General features: G+C 37.7%; 1 protein-coding gene across 1 annotated transcript; it reads left to right on the top strand.

Moving 5' to 3' along the window:
- The first annotated feature begins 64 nt into the window (after positions 1-64).
- scamp2 (secretory carrier membrane protein 2) lies at positions 65-15966 on the top strand. The gene is made up of 9 exons (XM_006782420.3): positions 65-241; positions 6393-6470; positions 6750-6815; positions 9270-9381; positions 9949-10077; positions 10329-10488; positions 11890-11991; positions 13338-13455; positions 14188-15966. Exons 1-9 carry the CDS (start codon positions 185-187, stop codon positions 14335-14337), a joined length of 972 nt encoding a protein of 323 aa, XP_006782483.1. The 5' UTR covers positions 65-184; the 3' UTR covers positions 14338-15966.
- The last annotated feature ends 1450 nt before the right edge of the window (positions 15967-17416 follow it).

The raw sequence follows: 17416 nt of genomic DNA on the forward strand, positions 1-17416 counted from the left end.
TGGCGCGCTTTGATTACCTGCGCATCATTTGACGTACACGTCATCGTCCAACTGGCCCAGTGCGCATGCGCTTTAAACTTTATTCGAGGAAGTGGTAGGACAGGCACTAGAAGCGATAGGGAAGAGTTTGTTGTTAACTCCACCTTCAGAGAAGACAAAAAGAACACCTCGCAACATTTTCAAAATGTCGGAATTTGATAGCAACCCGTTCGCAGATACTGCCAGCGAAAACCCTTTCAATGTAAGTACGAGGACTGAGATTATAAGGCGCAGTCGGTGACATATCAAACGGCGGCAGTTAAACGGTAGCCAGCACGCCAGGAAACTTGTTGGGTGGATGTCGGGGCGGGGACCTACGTCTTTGAGGATTGCAACCATTTGGCAGGAAGAGTGACTGACAGGTTTTTAACCAATCACGTGCCTTGTAAAACGGCTGGGTAACCTGTGAGTTTAGTTGCAGGAAGTTAAACTTGAAATGTGTGTCAAATATATTTTTTAAGCCACAGTACCTCTTTTCTGCTTCCATCGGAAGATAATGTACATTATTGTGTGTATTTCTAATGTCTTAGACGTGATTTGTGATAGTTCTGGTGGTTTGTAATGTGACGTTTATCGAAACTGCTGGTTTTCTCTCTACAAAGAGCTTCTAGCACACAGGATGTCTGGTAGTAGGCCAGTTGTTTGTGGAAATAGGAACGTCCTTCCTTCACTTTAAAATATTAAAATGGGCGAGCGCAAACTAAGGTCTTTCTTTATATGCACTGAAATAATATATAGTTATATGAACAGATTTATAGTAGGAAAGCCTACTGGGAATGTTCTTATCCTCATGTTCCCATACATTTTTCCCTGGATAAATGTTCAGAAATAGTGAGAGTAAGAGTGTTTAGTTGCTATGTCTTTATAGATTTTCTTTTGTTCCCTTGCACTAAAATTGGTTAATAACAGAAACAAGCCCAGAATTTCACATTTGGTCATTAATGTTTCTGTTGGCTTTTTCACAAAGACGTGTTGAAGCTTTGAGGGGTATACTGTGAAAGAAGTTAAACACAGCCAGGTTTCCTTAGTGTTAGCAGGCTTGACAAAACCTAAAACCCTAGTCTGAGGTAATTGGGATCACAGTAGTGGCTACTGCTCCGGACAAGGCTATGTGTGACACGTCTGAGAAAAGAAATGTGACCCATTAATTGTACTTTGTAGTACACTCAGGAGCTAGAATTATTTGCCATTCATAAAGGAAGTGGTTTGACCCCTGGCTGTTTCAGTCTGCATGGAAAAGTGTCCCTGGGCAATTTTACCTCCATTATTGCCTAGTCCTCATCTGAAATTGAAAATGAATTGAATGAAAATGAATTAATAGAAAGAAGTCATAGAAAAAGACAAGTAGAATAAAGTACAATGTGAATATGTGTGTGAAAAGGAAGACGTGGCTTTTAGTCTTTAAGTGCTTTGAGTACTCAGTAAGGGTAGACAACCCCTTTAAATGCACCAGTCTGTGATTTAATATTATGCCAGCCAAGAAAAAGGATGAAAATGAAATAAATGGCTGACACAGAGGCAGCAGCAGTTAGGGAGACTCTGACATTTATTAATCCCTAATGTAAGTTACTCTTTAAAAACCTAGTTTTTGTCACTGTGTCTCATACTCCTTTAACAGTTTTTTAACACACAGAAGTTTCAAACCCAACAATGGAAGAGCACCAATTTAAAAATATTAACCATCATCTTTTGCTTGTTGTTTTTTATCCATATGTATGTGTATATATAAGAATGAATGATTTATTGTACATGCACGGAAACAGTCCTTTTATGTCAGGTTTTCTCTTTCTCTTTCATGGAAACCTTTGAAGTCTGTCAGGAATTATCTCACACTCCATAAGTTTTCTTTTTTTTTCTCTAGGACATGAGCTAGATATGTTAGCCTAGTTTCTGCAGTAGTAAAGAACCTGTTTATGTTTTCCATCTTTCCTTCTTATTATGCAATATGAAATTCATAAAGTAAAAACAAAATTAAAGGCTGAACCTGTCATAACTCTCTTTATTTAACAGTTTTGAAATGAAGTGTAACATTTTAGTAACAGTGGCCATTCTTGAAAATGTAGAATTAGATAAAATGCAACATAAAAGGTAAATAGAAACCTAGCAGATTAATCACAATGGCTTGATCATGATATCAGATTTGAATAACCGCATAGATAAGTGGGTGTTTGCATCTGTTAACACACACGTGCTGTTGTTAGGGTTTTTCAATTCTACCAAATGTTAAGAAATCTATCTTATTGCAGAGAGAGCAACAGTTTACAGGAGCATTCAGAGTCCAAGGTTCAACCAGGCCTCACATTTAATGTGACATATTTAACAGTGAATTGCTCTTATCACACTCCAAATAAAAACCAATGACCTGTGGGTACTATTCTGTGTAAGATTTAAGTGGCATTATGCTGTTACAGTATTGCAGAATGGAACTTTTGTTATCTCAAGTGTTCAATAGGTGTGACGTCAGTGGAGACTTCTGTTTGTTTGGTGGGTGGACTGGATAAATACCCTAGTAGCAGCTGGAGTATAATATGTACTCTGAAAAGCAGTTCTATTCATAAAAGCTCGCTGTCTGTGGTCACATTAAATATTTAACATGTTACCAACCTTTGAAAGACTTAAAGAATATTAAAAATGTTAAAATGTGCATGTTTGTGGACTGCAGACTGCACTATGCTGCTTTTTTTCCCCTGTAGGCCTTTCTGAGCATGTACTTCTATCATTTGTAGCACTGTGTGGCTGTGGTATCTAAATTATTATTTTTGGGCCTTTGCGGGACAGACGCAGTAAAGATGTTTACAGGTGGGAATGTTTACAGGTGTGTCACTTTCCTATGGTTAGGAAAGCAGGTAGAGAAAGGGGAATACATGCAGCAAAGAGCCGCGGGTTGGAGACGAACCCTTGCCATACTGCTTTTGGTCACCTGTTCACCCAGTGAGCTAAACCGGCACCCCATGGCTGTGGTATCTAATGTAAAAAGTAGTAGTATCCAGCTGCTGTTTTGAAATGGCCACACCTAGGCAATCAGCAGTTATGAGAGCATGTCCGGTTTCCTTGTACACAGACGTTAAAGTCACGGTATTATTTTTATATTAAAATATGCCATGTTTACCTGTCATCTATATACAGTGCGCAGTTTTCCATATATCAGCATATATGGAAAACTGCATCTTTGTATGTCTGTCTATTGTTTTGAAGATGCTGTCCTCTTGTTTGAGGCTTGTCCCAGCTCGGTTTTCATTTCAGAGACTGTGTAAGTTTGCTGTCATCAGTTACTTTATTCACTGCTGTCGGTTTGTCTCTCTAAAGGATGTATAATAAGCCACTCCTCGCTGTTTACTAAGCATATGTTTTTTACCTGTGCAATTAGGTAAAGACGTTTTGCACGAGAGCCTTTGAATATCTTTGCAGGCAACAAGGAGTTGTTTCGTAAAATGTATCATGGGTCATTTAAGTTGGGTTTAGAGGTTAATTCCATTCACCCTTTTCCCTTTATATTGCTAGCTGTTGATCATCTCGCTCAGACGTCTCTATGTTGCCGTCTGGGAATGTTTACAGGTGTGTCACAAGCACATATTAACAAGCAGGCGAGCTCTTATCACACTGTTGGTGAGTGACGTGTCACGTAGTCATGTGAAGTACTCGTTCCGTCTACCTTTTAAAGGAAGGACTGATTTGTCCCAGATTATTGAAGTGATTCTGGAAGTTGTTACTGTGTCATCGTTTTTGTTTTTGATCACCCACCGAGTTCACACAAACTTGCAGATGCAGCATTTCTCAGGACTGCATTGTACACCAGCATTTCCAAATAAAAGCTTAGTTGTTACAATATGTTCTAGTGTAAATATTAGATATTGGTATGTATATATATATGTGTGTGTTTAGATGTTTCTTTTTATGTGCCAGTCTGGGATTATCTCTGAGACCTTGTCAGAGTAATTTGCAGCACAGTTTCAGGTTCTTTCAGAACATCACGGGCTGTTGAGTTACATTCAAACCTTTTATAAGGAATGTTTTAATGAGGACAAGGTATGAGTCTACATTTTACAACATAGTAGCAACCACCACACCCTATCAGTAAATTGTGTATTTCATATATGTATAGACAGTGGTTATAGCTACTGTTGCGTAACCCTCTGCTTTCTGAATTTTAAATATTGCCATTGTGGCTGCTGCCATGTTGGTGTGTTGCTGAAATTGAGACCTGGAGTAGACAAAGGTCATTGGGAGGGTTGCAAACACAATATGTAATAATCTGTGCCAAATCAAATATGCATATCCTTCCACTGTAACTCACATTTTGAGTAAACCTCAAGTGGCCATTAGAAGAACTGCAGTTTTTAGAACTTGTTCAGCTGCTTCAATTTTTCAGCCCCAGAGGGCTTAACAAACTCAGCCTTAGGAAACCATTATTTCCATTGTCAACTGTCTACTAATTCACTGCCGCTAGACTTCACGAAGAAAAGAACTGTCTAGGGCTCCAAATACAAAGAGTGTCTGACTCCATTGCCCAGCCCTCTGAAGAATCCAGATATTAAAGGGAGATTCATAAAAATCAAGGCTCAGATACTTTCCCTACTGAAAGATGTGAAGAGCAGGCCAGAGGTTGCACCACCATCAGAAACAAGCTGGTTCAGCCTATGTCGTGTGGTGTGTCTGCTCAAGACATGGCCATGGAGCAGACAGTATGGAGTTTCTGTTCATCCTCTGTAAAGAAACCATGAACAACCTGTTGAAGTACACAGGATATGGAAACACAGCAGGACTTCTTGCAGCTCGACTAGGACTCTTCTGACCAGGACACAGGAAAAGAATACAAACCTGCTAACTCAGTTTTGTGATAACCCCTTCACTGGTTATGTAGGTTATAGTTATTGAACGTTTTTTGGGGAAAAAATCTCTCCAATCTACCTGAAGACATCTCTGATTCAGACTCTGACTACTGCTGCTGAACAACTAGGCCAAGTTTTCCAGACTGAGCCTACGGGGCCCACCCCCGACACATCTTGAGCTGTGTCCCATTTTAAGACCTGGATTTTTTTTCAAAGCTGGTATTTGTAGCTGGGCTGAATTTGAGCCTTTATTCTGAGCGAACTGCTGAGTGTAGAGGTGTGTCTAAAAACTTCAGGTACTGGATCAGAGAATCTCATCGTCGTCTGGAAATTGCTATAGATTGGAGAGGAGAAAAAAATCAGAAATAATTGTGTGAGGTGTAACCGGGACAAGTGGTAGCAATTAAGTTAAACAGAAGCTGAAGATGTGTCAGGAAGATGGAGAACAATAAAATATTTGTGTAAGTTTAATTGAGACTGTAATTTTGCTTTGCAGGGTCTCTTTGGTTTTCCTTACTGATATTGACTGACAACCACTTAAATACAAATACAAAAGGACAATTTGCAATTAAGCTGTTGGGACATCCTAGAAATCTTACCGTCTTCCTTTCAAATAGGACAGACCCTTGTTGAATTACATCACGACACATGCGTGTTACATCACAGGAGGCTCCAGAGACCCTGTTGGGCTGAAGTGGAGTCATGTATGGCAGGAATTCACAGTTACTGTTGTAGTTTTGGTGTGAATAAAAATTTCCTGGTACCTTTTTCTCCCCCTCATATTTCTTTTTGCATGCCAATATAAAGTGCATCATTAAAATGTCTGGTCATGTGTTGGGATTTCTCAGACGTGCCTTCTCATATTATAGAGAGTGGTTAAATCAATAGTGAGCTCACTAGAGTCATTTAATGATTACCAGTGCTTATCCAGGGGTAATATCACCAGGAACCTCAGAGGTTATTGCTGGATGTTATTGTACTTTACTTTATGACTTTGGCAAAGCATGATACGAGATTTCATAATCTCGGCTTCCTTTTTTCTTTTTGAGGGTTGCTTTCAGTGTTTCAGGAAATGGTAAAGCTTATAACAAAGAGTTCTTCTGGAGAGAAAATGAACAGCACTAAACGAATTTCTTCTTTATAGATTTTAAGTCAAGCAGCTCTAAATAAACTTGATATTCTTTATTTATTTATATTTATAAATATATATTTATTTTATTTTATATTTATTTATATTTATATTTTTGCAAAACTGTTAGTTAAGCCATGTAAATGCACTTACCTCTAATAGCAGCTCACCAAACCTGGTACAAGAGGCCTCTTTTTCATTACTGTATAGCACCTACACTTATTTCTGCAGCTTTTGGCTCAAAGATAAGAAATACTTCCAAGCTGTCATCATAGACAGAAATTGGATCAAAATGTATTTGTAGATTTTCAGGTGACCCATTATTATTTGCTGCATGGAGAAAAGTTGATAAAAATGAGCACATGTTTTTATTATTATTTTTATTGTTTTTCCAGGATCCCGCTGTCACTCAGGTGACAAAATCCAACATCGAACCAGTTGACCAGTACAACCCTTTCTCTGCTCAACCCAATGTAAGACATCTGGAAGCTACATTTTGTTCTTATTTTGTTGGTTTTGAAACCATTTGATGGTGTCTTATCTGCACATTTCCTCATTATTTCGTTTTCCTGTCAAAATATTGTATCTTTTGTTTTTTTCTCACCATGTTTCAGTTCACCATTTCAATTTTTTGGTCTTCTTGGCCTGCTTATTTTGCCATTCCCTTTATCTTCTTAGCCTTGTTTTCCTGGTATTCCTTCTCTTTTACTGGTTGCATTTGAATCTTTTGTTTGCTTATTGTTGTTTTTTAGGATGGACTAGCGGCTCACACCACATCTCCTGCTGTGCTACAGCCATCTACAGAGCCCAGTCCACAGGTGAGAATTTATACCAAACCCACCACTTATCTGATTAAAAAAATGGTTTCATGAAGGTGAATGAGCAGGTGTGGGTGAGATTTTATAACAATCTAACATTATTATTGCACAAATATGTGACCTTACTCTGTTTTTTCAGTTGATGGATGGTGAGAATTATGAGATTGAGATACATGGAAGCCCTGATTGACAATAAAGAGCAGAATAAGACTCAGTTGCAGTTTACTGAAGCTGTAAGACAGCCCCAGTCTGTCAGGAGAGGTTGGCTAATGCTAACATTGTGCAAAGCAAGCTAAAAATACATCTGGAAATAAAACATTTTTGAGAGCAACTCAAACCTACTGTAGAGGACCACTACATCCAAGCCAAGATGAGCAAGACCATTTATTGAAATTCAATAAATACATTTAAAAAATTCAGTTCTTATGCTAGGTCTAGATGTCACAGATGGGCTCTTAATCACATATTCCTACTGCAGCACATTTAGAAGAACTCATAACCAGTGTTGGTCAAGTTACTTGAAAAAAGTAATCAGTAATTAATTACTGATTACTTCCCCAAAAAAGTAATCCCGTTACTTTACTGATTACTTATTTTCAAAAGTAATTAATTACTTAGTTACTTAGTTACTTAGTTACTTTTTAAAAACATGATTTACAACCTGAATAGGTGATAAAGCGATAGATCTTTCAGCCGAATTCTACTTTTTCTACATAATCCATCATACAAAATGTAATCAAATGGAAAAGTCTCTTTTTAAAACTTGTTTTGTTAGTTTTAATCTTTTAACTTTATGCATGAAGCAAAATTTTAATTATATGCACCATTCTCTGACTGGAAGAAATTAGTTTAACATTTAAACCTATTTTCTGCACATTCCATCACATTATATATATATCTATATATATAATTTTTTTGTGTTTACACTCACTCTTTCAGATGCAAGTAAAACAGCAGAAAATAAATAAAGTCAAAGACTAGCGGTCCTTTTGCTCTATTTTCACCTGTAAAGCAGGAGTAGAGTAGGCGGAGGTTTACCCTGGTGCAGGTGTGCCGCAGCGGTCAGTGGAAGGATACCGCAGTTTCTCTGTGAGTTTCTCATTACGTCGTAGCTACTCGGTGCTTGCTTGGAAGTTTAGGGGGTTTTTTTCGCTGTAAAAAGAAGTTTTCTTCCCACGCACAGCGGACACTAATGTTTTTGTCTCTTTTTACGGAATCAAACTCAAAATAAGGTCAGTACTTCCACGTTTTAAACGCTGCACGCTCATACTCTCTCCGCACTCGATATATTATCCATTGTTGATCTGCACACAGCTGTTGTCACGAACATCACACTCGCTTACCTCACTGTCATGAGACATTCTCGCAAGAAAATCACGGTTTTAGTAACGCAGTAACGCAGCGTTCCTACGGGAAAGTAACGGTAATCTAATTACCGTTTTTGCAATAGTAATCCCTTACTTTACTCGTTACTTGAAAAAAGTAATCAGATTACAGTAACGTGTTACAAGTAACGCGTTACTGCCCATCTCTGCTCATAACTATGATGACAATTGGATGTTATTTAGTGATAGTGTGAATGGAGGTGTGCATTTTGTCTTGCCCTCTGCTGTGCACTGAGTACTAAAAGTTTGGAAACCACTAAGAAAGAGTATTTTCTTAAGTTCCAATTCTACTTATCCTGCCTGTGTTTAATTAATAGTTATTTTTCACACAGATGGTGTAGCTGTTTCTTTTACTCAAAGCCATTTAGTTGCTACATCAAACTAAATGTCCAAACCTTATTTTGCCAAAAAGATCACAAAACTGAGCTTTTAATGTAATTTCTCTACATGATAAAGTCAGACTTAAGGCATAATCCTACCTACTAACTATTCTAGTCTAGCAACATCTGATTCAAAGAATAAAATGTTTAGAAATTGCATTTTTTAGCAACACATGGCTCATTTTAGAATTCTAAAATAACTGGATGTGTCTAAAGGGCCTTCAGGCTCTTCAGACTCTCAGTATGGTCCTTACGTCAGGATGTGTGGTTGCTACACAAACATCTACTCACTTTACACATTATTATAATGAAGCTCTTTGTTCTGTCCCATAAATATTCATGAATAGCAAAACAGATCACCTGCATCCTACCTCTTCCTGGCAAGTCAGAGATCAGATATGATAACCATGAATATGTATTTCCTGTAATATGTCATTTAAAAGTCAAGTACACCCTTTTAGATGCCTGTGAAAACAGATGCAATTCAGAGTGTTTATTGAAGTGGCTCACAGCGACTCATTGCTGTCTTGGGTGTTAAAAACTGAAACTAGAAAGCTTATATGTGAAGTGAATCATTTCTGCACCGTTTCCTTGCTATTTGCATGAAATCTGAATCTCCTTACAGTGGCTTAGATAATTTTCTGTGCATCTAATGTGGTGGTTGAGTGAAGCGTTTCCTCCTTTTTCAGGCAACTGCTGCTGCAGCTCAGGCCAACCTGCTGAGGCAGCAGGAAGAGCTGGAGAGGAAAGCTGCCGAGCTGGAGCGCAGAGAGCATGAGCTACAGAGCAGAGGCCCGACAGGTCATTAAAAACAAAACTCCTCAGCACAGCGCCCTGATAACAGACATTGATTTGCAACGTGTGCATTATGTACCAAAGACAAATATAAAACTACATCCTAGCACACACTGGCTTTTTTTTTTGTTTTGTTTGTTTTTTGGCTCTGATATTCATATCAATAGGTCTGCAAAGAGCTATAACAATAATATGAAGATCATTATCTGTTAATTATCAACTCTGGTGAATGACTGAATGTCTGGTGAAATGTGTCTTCATGTGCTGCATCTGCTGATGCAAACTTGCGGTGATAAGTTTTTAGTTTAGTTTAAAAAGCAGATGCTTAGATAGGTTTATGTAAACAGTGCAGTTATGTTCCAGAGGCACAGCAGTGACATTATCCAGCCTGCTTAGGTAGGAATGCTGCTGTACATTGTCTCCCACACACTTGAGTAAATGACTCAGATGAATGTGTCAGTATTTTAAAAATAACCACCGATTGCTTGTTGTTAAACTCTATTCGTGCTCATGATATATCTGCTGTCTTGTATTTATAGTTTGCCATGCTGATGTTATCTCTTGACTCGACAGGTAAAGAGAACAACTGGCCTCCACTTCCAAAGTTCTTCCCCATCAAACCATGTTTTTACCAGGACTTCTCAGAGGAAATCCCCCCAGAGTACCAGAGAGTCTGCAAGATGATGTACTACCTCTGGATGTGTAAGCACATTACATTTTTAGGGGGGCGGACATTGGAAGTTTGAGAAGTAAAAACCTTTCGGGAAGGTTTGAAGCTCTGAATCGGTGTGAAAATGTACCTTAAAATCACTTCTTAACAACACCGGTTGGTGTGATGGGAAAAACACCCCAGCCAGTACTGTTTAGTTTTTTTTCTTCTTTGCTGTATACATACATGATACTGAAATTCTGACTAGAATACAATCACTGACTCTCTCTACTGTCGTCCTCAGTCAACTGTGTGACTCTGTTCCTCAACCTGCTGGCATGTTTGGCTTTCTTCACCACGGCTTCAAGCAATGGTGTTGACTTTGGTCTCTCCATTCTCTGGCTCATCCTCTTTGCTCCCTGCTCCTTCCTCTGCTGGTACCGACCCGTCTACAAGGCCTTCAGGTGAGTCCCCCCATCATGAAAGGTACTGTATGCATCATTTGACCCCGTGTGTGGACAGTGATGTGTGTTTTTAAGAACTCTGCTTAAAATGCATTTTTTCATCTGGATTTTACAGACGTGTACATTAATGCTTTAGCTTTTGAAATGTTTGTTCCCAAATGTATTGTGTATAAATTTAACAAAAAACCCTGTGAGTTTATTTTTAACCCTTTAAAACCGGTCGGAGCGGGCACGCTCTGTTTTGCGTAACTATTTTTAAATCCCGGTAGCACTGCAACCACGTAAGCTAGCGCAATAATTTTTTTTGCACATGAAACCGGAGGAGTTGTAATTACATCTTATGCCATCAGCTTGCCCTAAGTCACAGTTTCCTTCCACATATAGCTTTGCAAAAACTGCATAAAAAGCACTTGAAGCAACAAAAACATAATATTCCAGAAACATGCTTTGCCGATCCGATCAGTTGTTCGTAACACTTCCTACTCCATCAGCGCGAACTATCGCATGTCCGTCATGACCTGCCCGAAACCGGAAGTGACATCATTTTGCGGAAATGTAGTTTTTTACCATCAGGCCCTTATGAGCCTATACTTGTGTTTTTAAAAGTTATGTTTGACTTTATGACTTTCTGTGTCGTTTCTGGGATGCTTAGGACTCATATTGCACTGCTGGAAATAGTTTATTTTGATGCATATGCTGTTTTTTTTTTGTTTTTTTTTTTGCAAATTTGCATTATAATATTTATTTTCGTTTTTCCTGCAGTATATAAAAATTGGTGTATTTCAAAAATAAAAATATGAAGACACTCAAAATAAATTTCCTGTGGTGGGAAACTATTTTGTGCAACTTTTTTGTATTTACAGTTTTGAGGGATAAGCCTCTTAAATTTCTCTAACTAGACATATATGTTAAAAAAACAAAAACGATTTTCAATTTTTTTGTAGTTTATTGCACTTTTTTGCAATTTATGTAATTACTATGCACTTAATGCATACATATCATTAAAATTTGGGCTATAATGGTTGTATTGATGTATATCAACTTGAAATTCTCCCAAAAATGGCACTACAACATGTAAAAATATAATATAAGCTCTGGCGGACTTGGTTCTATGGTAGGGTTAAGTTTCGATCAAGTGCTGTGAACAAAAAGAAAAATGCCTGATAACTTTGATACTTTTTGTAACAACGATAATGCTTCTGCGCCAAATGTATTCGCTTTGCCTTGTAATTTTTGCGCTGTCACAGTGTGTATTTCACACATTACATTTATATTACAGCGTTGCCATGATAAAGACTTGCACTTGCACATGTCACTTAAATTCATATAACTGTACTCCTGATATAAATGTGTTTTCTAAGTCTGAAAGTTTAATGGATGGGTTTTTTTCCTCTTTTTCAGGACTGACAGCTCCTTCAGCTTCTTCTTCTTCTTCTTTGTGTTTTTTTGCCAAGTGGTAATCTTCATCATCCAGTCAATAGGCATACCCCACTGGGGCAACAGGTGAGTGTCATGTATGTCCTGTTTTTCAATAAAAACTTTAGTTTTCCAGATGGCTTCTTCAAAAGTAAATATGTGGGCATTACGTTTATGTTTTTTAAGTATATACTTGAAATAATATGTTAAGGATATAATCAATTTATGGTTGTTGGGTTAGCTTTTTTTTTTTTTATTACCCTCTGCAAATTTCAAATATTTTTTTTTTTAACTCTAAGGCATCTGTATTTAATTACATATCTGGATAAATAAAGCTTATATTAGTCCACCATGTTATGGTAGATATATGCATTGCATGAAAGTAAATTAGAGTCCTGTTTCAATTTCAGTTTGTGCATCTTCATCACAAACCACAGACATTTTGGATATAAAGTCGCAACAGTTATTTCATATTCTGTTGGCGGCTTTAGTGAAATTTAGAAGTTCAAAAAACTATTTTTAAACACCAGAAATTGCAATAAGTATATTTTAAGTTCAAGTTCAAACAAATGTTATAATTTAACATATAATTTTGACAGAATAATTATGTTTATATTAATATTAATTCATAGTATGTATGAATCTCATAAGAGCTCATGAATAGATAATAAAATAACTGGTTTCACGGGAGTATTCAAGTTGTGATCGTGTCCCTCTGACTGACAAAGTGTTTTGTGTGCTTGTGATTTGTTGCGTTAAATAATCAGAACTATTACCGGTCATTTGGCCTGTCAGCTGCCGTCCTCTCTCTTTCCTTCATTTTCTGCAATCTTTCATCTCTTACGACAGAAACTTTCCATTCTTCAGCCTCTAGCCTGCTGCCTCTCTGTCTGCTGGTAACTCTGTAAGTTTCTGCTGCTTGCAATCTGTTACCCCACCGTTTCTTTGTTCTCTTTTCCCAATCTAAGTGTGTTTCAGCTTAAACTGCATCAGAATACGGTGTCATAACCTCTGCTCTTTAACCAGTGATCCATTTTAAATACTAACCTGCTGTTTTTTACGTGTTTGTTTGTTGTTGTTTTTTTTTCCTTTTTTCCTATTTTTTTAACTTCTTAATATTACGATCAAATTAATTATAAATGTATTAAAGTCAAACACAGTTTTAAAGGTAAAAAGAAGAATAAGAGCAACAGAAAATGAGGGCAGTGATGTTCATTTATTTCACGTTAATTATTTAACCAGAAAGTGGTTGGCATTTGTTTTTGTTTTTGTCCGGCTGCTTCCAAAACACATTCTTCTCGTCTCCTCAAATCGAATATAGCAGCGTACATGTGTTGTGCAGTGTATGTTGTATGTTTCCTTCTGTTGAATACAATTTTAAGTTTCACTGATGCTGTTCATAAGATCACCTAAAACTCTGCTGTTTGTTGCAGTGGTTGGCTCTCTGCATTCACTGTCATCAGTCAACACCGTGCAGTGGGAATCATCATGATCATAGTGGCCATCCTCTTCACTATGTGCGCTGTGATGTCTGTCATTCTGCTCAAGATGGTAAGAGTTGCCTCACTTTTCTTTTTTTCTTAATTTTCTTCAGAACACAGTTTTTATCTCTGGTTATTTTACTTATTGACTCACTAATCAACAGTTGCTAGATGTCTGTGTAATGTTATGGTTGATTTTTTGGTTAACACCAGTGCAAATCCTTCAAGTGCACCAATCACAATGAAATGGAATTCCAGCCATTCATTTATTCATTCATAAATGTGTGTCCAGTTCAGGAGCCTATCCCAGCCCTATGCTTCTAATAGGGCAAGAAGCAAGGTAGATCCTGGACAGGTCACCATTGTGTCACAAGGCTAACACAGAGAGAAAGACCGTCATTCACACTCACATCTAAGGCATTTTTAGAAATACAACATGCTTATCTCTGGTCTGTGGGAAGAAACCAGTGTATCCAGAGAGAAACCCATCTGGCCAGCATGGCCACCCCTCTTGTTGTGCTGCCTGCTAATTTCAATTTAGAAAAAAATAAAAATTCCACTTCATTTTTGTAGCACCAGATCAAAACAGTCATTGCAAATTGCTTTATATTAGAGAGAAGACAAAATCAGTTGATCCCCTATGAGCCGTACTTGGTGATTTTTAGTAGGAAGAGACCTCATGCAGTACCAGGCCGAAGCGGGATTTATTTTCCAGCAGAGGTAGCTTGTTTGGTGTCTCCTCCCATACAGGGATGACCTACCTGTTTAAACAGCAATTTTCTCACAATTTCTTCCTCCTCAGGTCCACAGCATGTACCGACGTACTGGGGCCAGTTTCCAGAAGGCGCAGCAGGAGTTCTCTCAGGGCGTCTTCACCAGTAAAACCTTCCAAACTGCCGCTGCTGGAGCAGCTTCCTCTGCTGCCCAGGGAGCCTTCCAGGCAAACAACTAATGGTAGATTTAGCTAAACTGAGCTTGTTTAGCAGGTCAATGTCTGTACATTATCAGGTCTGGATAATTAATTAAACTAAAGTTGAACAAATGAGCCTTTTGAAGCCATCGGCCAGATTTCTGGAAATAAGAATTTGACCTCATAATGTACAGACCCTGAGCCAGGTTAAGCTCCTTCACCCTTCACCATCAGCATTTCTCTGTATCTCCTTTTGCTTGTCACTTTCAGTGTGTGCCATGCAGAGTTGCATTGTCTGAAGTGGGTGTTTTTAAAAAAAACAAACAAAAAAGCAAGCAGTGGAGGGAAAGTGCAAACTGGAGTGTAAAGCATGAAGTTGACTCAGTGCTATTTCAGCATTTCTTGTACATAAAATATAAATATTTTATATTTCATGTGGGTGCAGTGAGCTTGCGGTCCTCCACACTGATGGAATATCCTGTAATATAAATAAAATGAAGTGTTTGTCATTGATTGACATGTATTTTGTCCTGGAAGCATATCTTTTAGCTTTTGTTTGCTGCACGTTTTCAGTCTAATGAGGAAGAAATGGATCTGATAGATCATGCTAATTGTAATCTGTGTGGCCTTAAAGTTTTGGATATTCCTTGGATGTTATTGCACAAAATGACTTAAACCTGGAGTAAGATGATCTTGGTAGTTAGCTCATGGTTTCTACATAACCAATCGCACCCACAGAGGAAACCACATCGCTCCACATCATTTCATGCTTGTTTTTTTTAATCTAATTCGGCAGACTGAGGTTCTAATGTCCTTTTTTTTGTTTGTTTGTTTTTCTCCAGCCGAATATTCTTGCTGAACTGGTAATATTTACAAATGTTATCAGGATCACATTCATTTTTTTCTTATTTTTTAGCAGCTTCAGCTATGTCTTCTCACTACCTTGTTTAAGAACTGTTTCTAAGGAAACCAAACGAGTACTGAATATAAAAATGGAACATTTTTCTGATAAAATAAGTAGATCAACATTTCTTATAGATTCTTTAATGGACTGAGTCCATCCAAGCTAGAGTATTTTTTTAAATTTACTAACATTTAATGCAGGAGGAATGTTAGAAAATTTGCAATGATTTTCATTTTTTAAACGGTGTGAATATTTAACAACAATCAGAAAGTAAGTCGGGTATTCTGATTTCCGAGAAATCAGATATGTATCTGATTAGATGTATACCAAAGCAGTGTGAATATGATACATTTCATCCTCCTCAGAACAGATCCAGTTTCAGTAAACAGCTGCGATATTTTCATTTCTTCTTGGAAATAGTGGAACATCCTCCTTGTATTCCTGTAACTTGTCCACTGAGCTCTAAATTATTTGTGTGCTGGTGTATATTTTCTACCTGATTTCATGTATTAAAAAGCATGCATATGTGTGTGTGTTTATTGATTGTACTGTTTCAAAGCATCAGCTTGGATGTAACATGTTCCTAAATGACAAGTGCAAATTTGAATGTTTTTATGATGTTCCTGCACCGCATAATGGTCTGATTGGAGGTTTGAGCTTATTTACACTATGTATAGTAAATATGGTTTTAAATTCACACATTTCTGAATGCAGATCTGGATTTTGTATTTTAGCGTCTATTAAAATTTCTTTGCTTTAATTTAAAACTGTTTTCCTTACTTTCCTTTTTTTTTAGTTTTACAGAACATTTACTCCCCCCCCCCCCCCCCCTCCCCCCCCCTCTAAGTTTTAGATCTAATTTGAGTCAAGTTAATAGATACACTACACTGATGAGGCCTGCTGTGAGGAATAATTTCATGATGGTGGCACTGATTTTAAAAAAAATCACAGGAGGCTGAGCTGGAGGTGGTAGAGTTGAAGATCTCAAGACGTGCACTGGGAGTGACCAGGTACAACAGGATTTGATCTGAGTATATAAGAGCGATTGAGCAATATGGAGACACAGTTGAGAAGGTTTGGACATGTACGGAGGGTGGATGGTGGATATAAACAAAAGAATTTCCTGCATCTGGACGCAATAAAGTACATGTTATCTAAAAAGTAACTGGTTCACATTAGCATTAGCCCAACATCTGACATGATCAAAGGAGACATAATACCAGTGACGTGAAGACAATGATACTGCATCAATATGAGTTTGAATATTATTAAAAGCTTAACTATCACATACCTTTAAATTGGGTAGCAATTTGAACTAGTATGATAGAACAGAGATAATGTTTTGTTTAGTGCTGCAAATCAAAAATTTGGGGGAAGAAAGTTGTTGATATATTGATGCTTAGTTGCTACAATATGTAACAGATATTTATCTGTATTGTGGACACCAGTGCTACCCCTCAGCCTCCTAGTAGATGCACCTTTGATATGAAAACTCGTTCTCAATCTCATTCAGAAGATTTTCTGAAAGCTTGACCTCTGACCTTGACTTTGAGGTTGAGGTCACAGATTCAGACTTATCAGAGATGTTCGTGGCTAAACCTATGGCATCAATTTGAAACTCCTGCATTGTCTGATTGTCAAGTTCTCGCAGTCACAAACTTGGGTGTCCGTGCCAATAACCCATTAGCCTTCTATGGCTGAGGGGTAATGAGTAAACTAGAGCTGCAGGGATATCACATCGGATGCTTTAATCAGAGTTCTGAGGTGTTACCGGCATCCATCCATTTCTCAAACTGTTTACTGAGTTGTCTAACAGCAGCTGAGATAAGGTGAGAGGCAGGGTACACCTTGGAGAGGTCACCAGTCAATCACAGGACCATCACATAGAGGCAAATGACCACTCATGGTCACATTCATGCCTCAGAGCATGGCTGGGTATTGTCACAGATTTCTACAACCAATTCAATTCTCTTTCACAATTTTATTCAATTCAATTCAATTTTAACTCAGCCAGAAATATTATAATTATGATCATTTATCTTGGAAATGTGCTGTAGAAAGAACCCTTTAAAGCTTGTAAATTAAATATATTAATTTTTCAATTAAGAACAGATCCTAAAGCAGTTAAAATAATGCACTTTTTATTTAGGTTTTTATTTACTTCTGAGATTTGTGGTATTTCCACAGTGTTTCAGCTCCATTTTGCACGTCTTCCAT

This window comes from Neolamprologus brichardi, chromosome 7, assembly GCF_056152115.1.
Source record: "Neolamprologus brichardi isolate AB-2024 chromosome 7, ASM5615211v1, whole genome shotgun sequence".
Taxonomy (NCBI): Eukaryota; Metazoa; Chordata; class Actinopteri; order Cichliformes; family Cichlidae; genus Neolamprologus; species Neolamprologus brichardi.

Coding starts and splice junctions, on each gene's coding strand:
- scamp2 (XM_006782420.3), top strand. CDS start 185: ATGTCGGAATTTGATAGCAACCCGTTCGCAGATACTGCCAGCGAAAAC. Junction 6,816..9,269: donor CTACAGAGCCCAGTCCACAG/GTGAGAATTTAT, acceptor CTCCTTTTTCAG/GCAACTGCTGCTGCAGCTCA. Junction 13,456..14,187: donor CTGTCATTCTGCTCAAGATG/GTAAGAGTTGCC, acceptor CTTCCTCCTCAG/GTCCACAGCATGTACCGACG.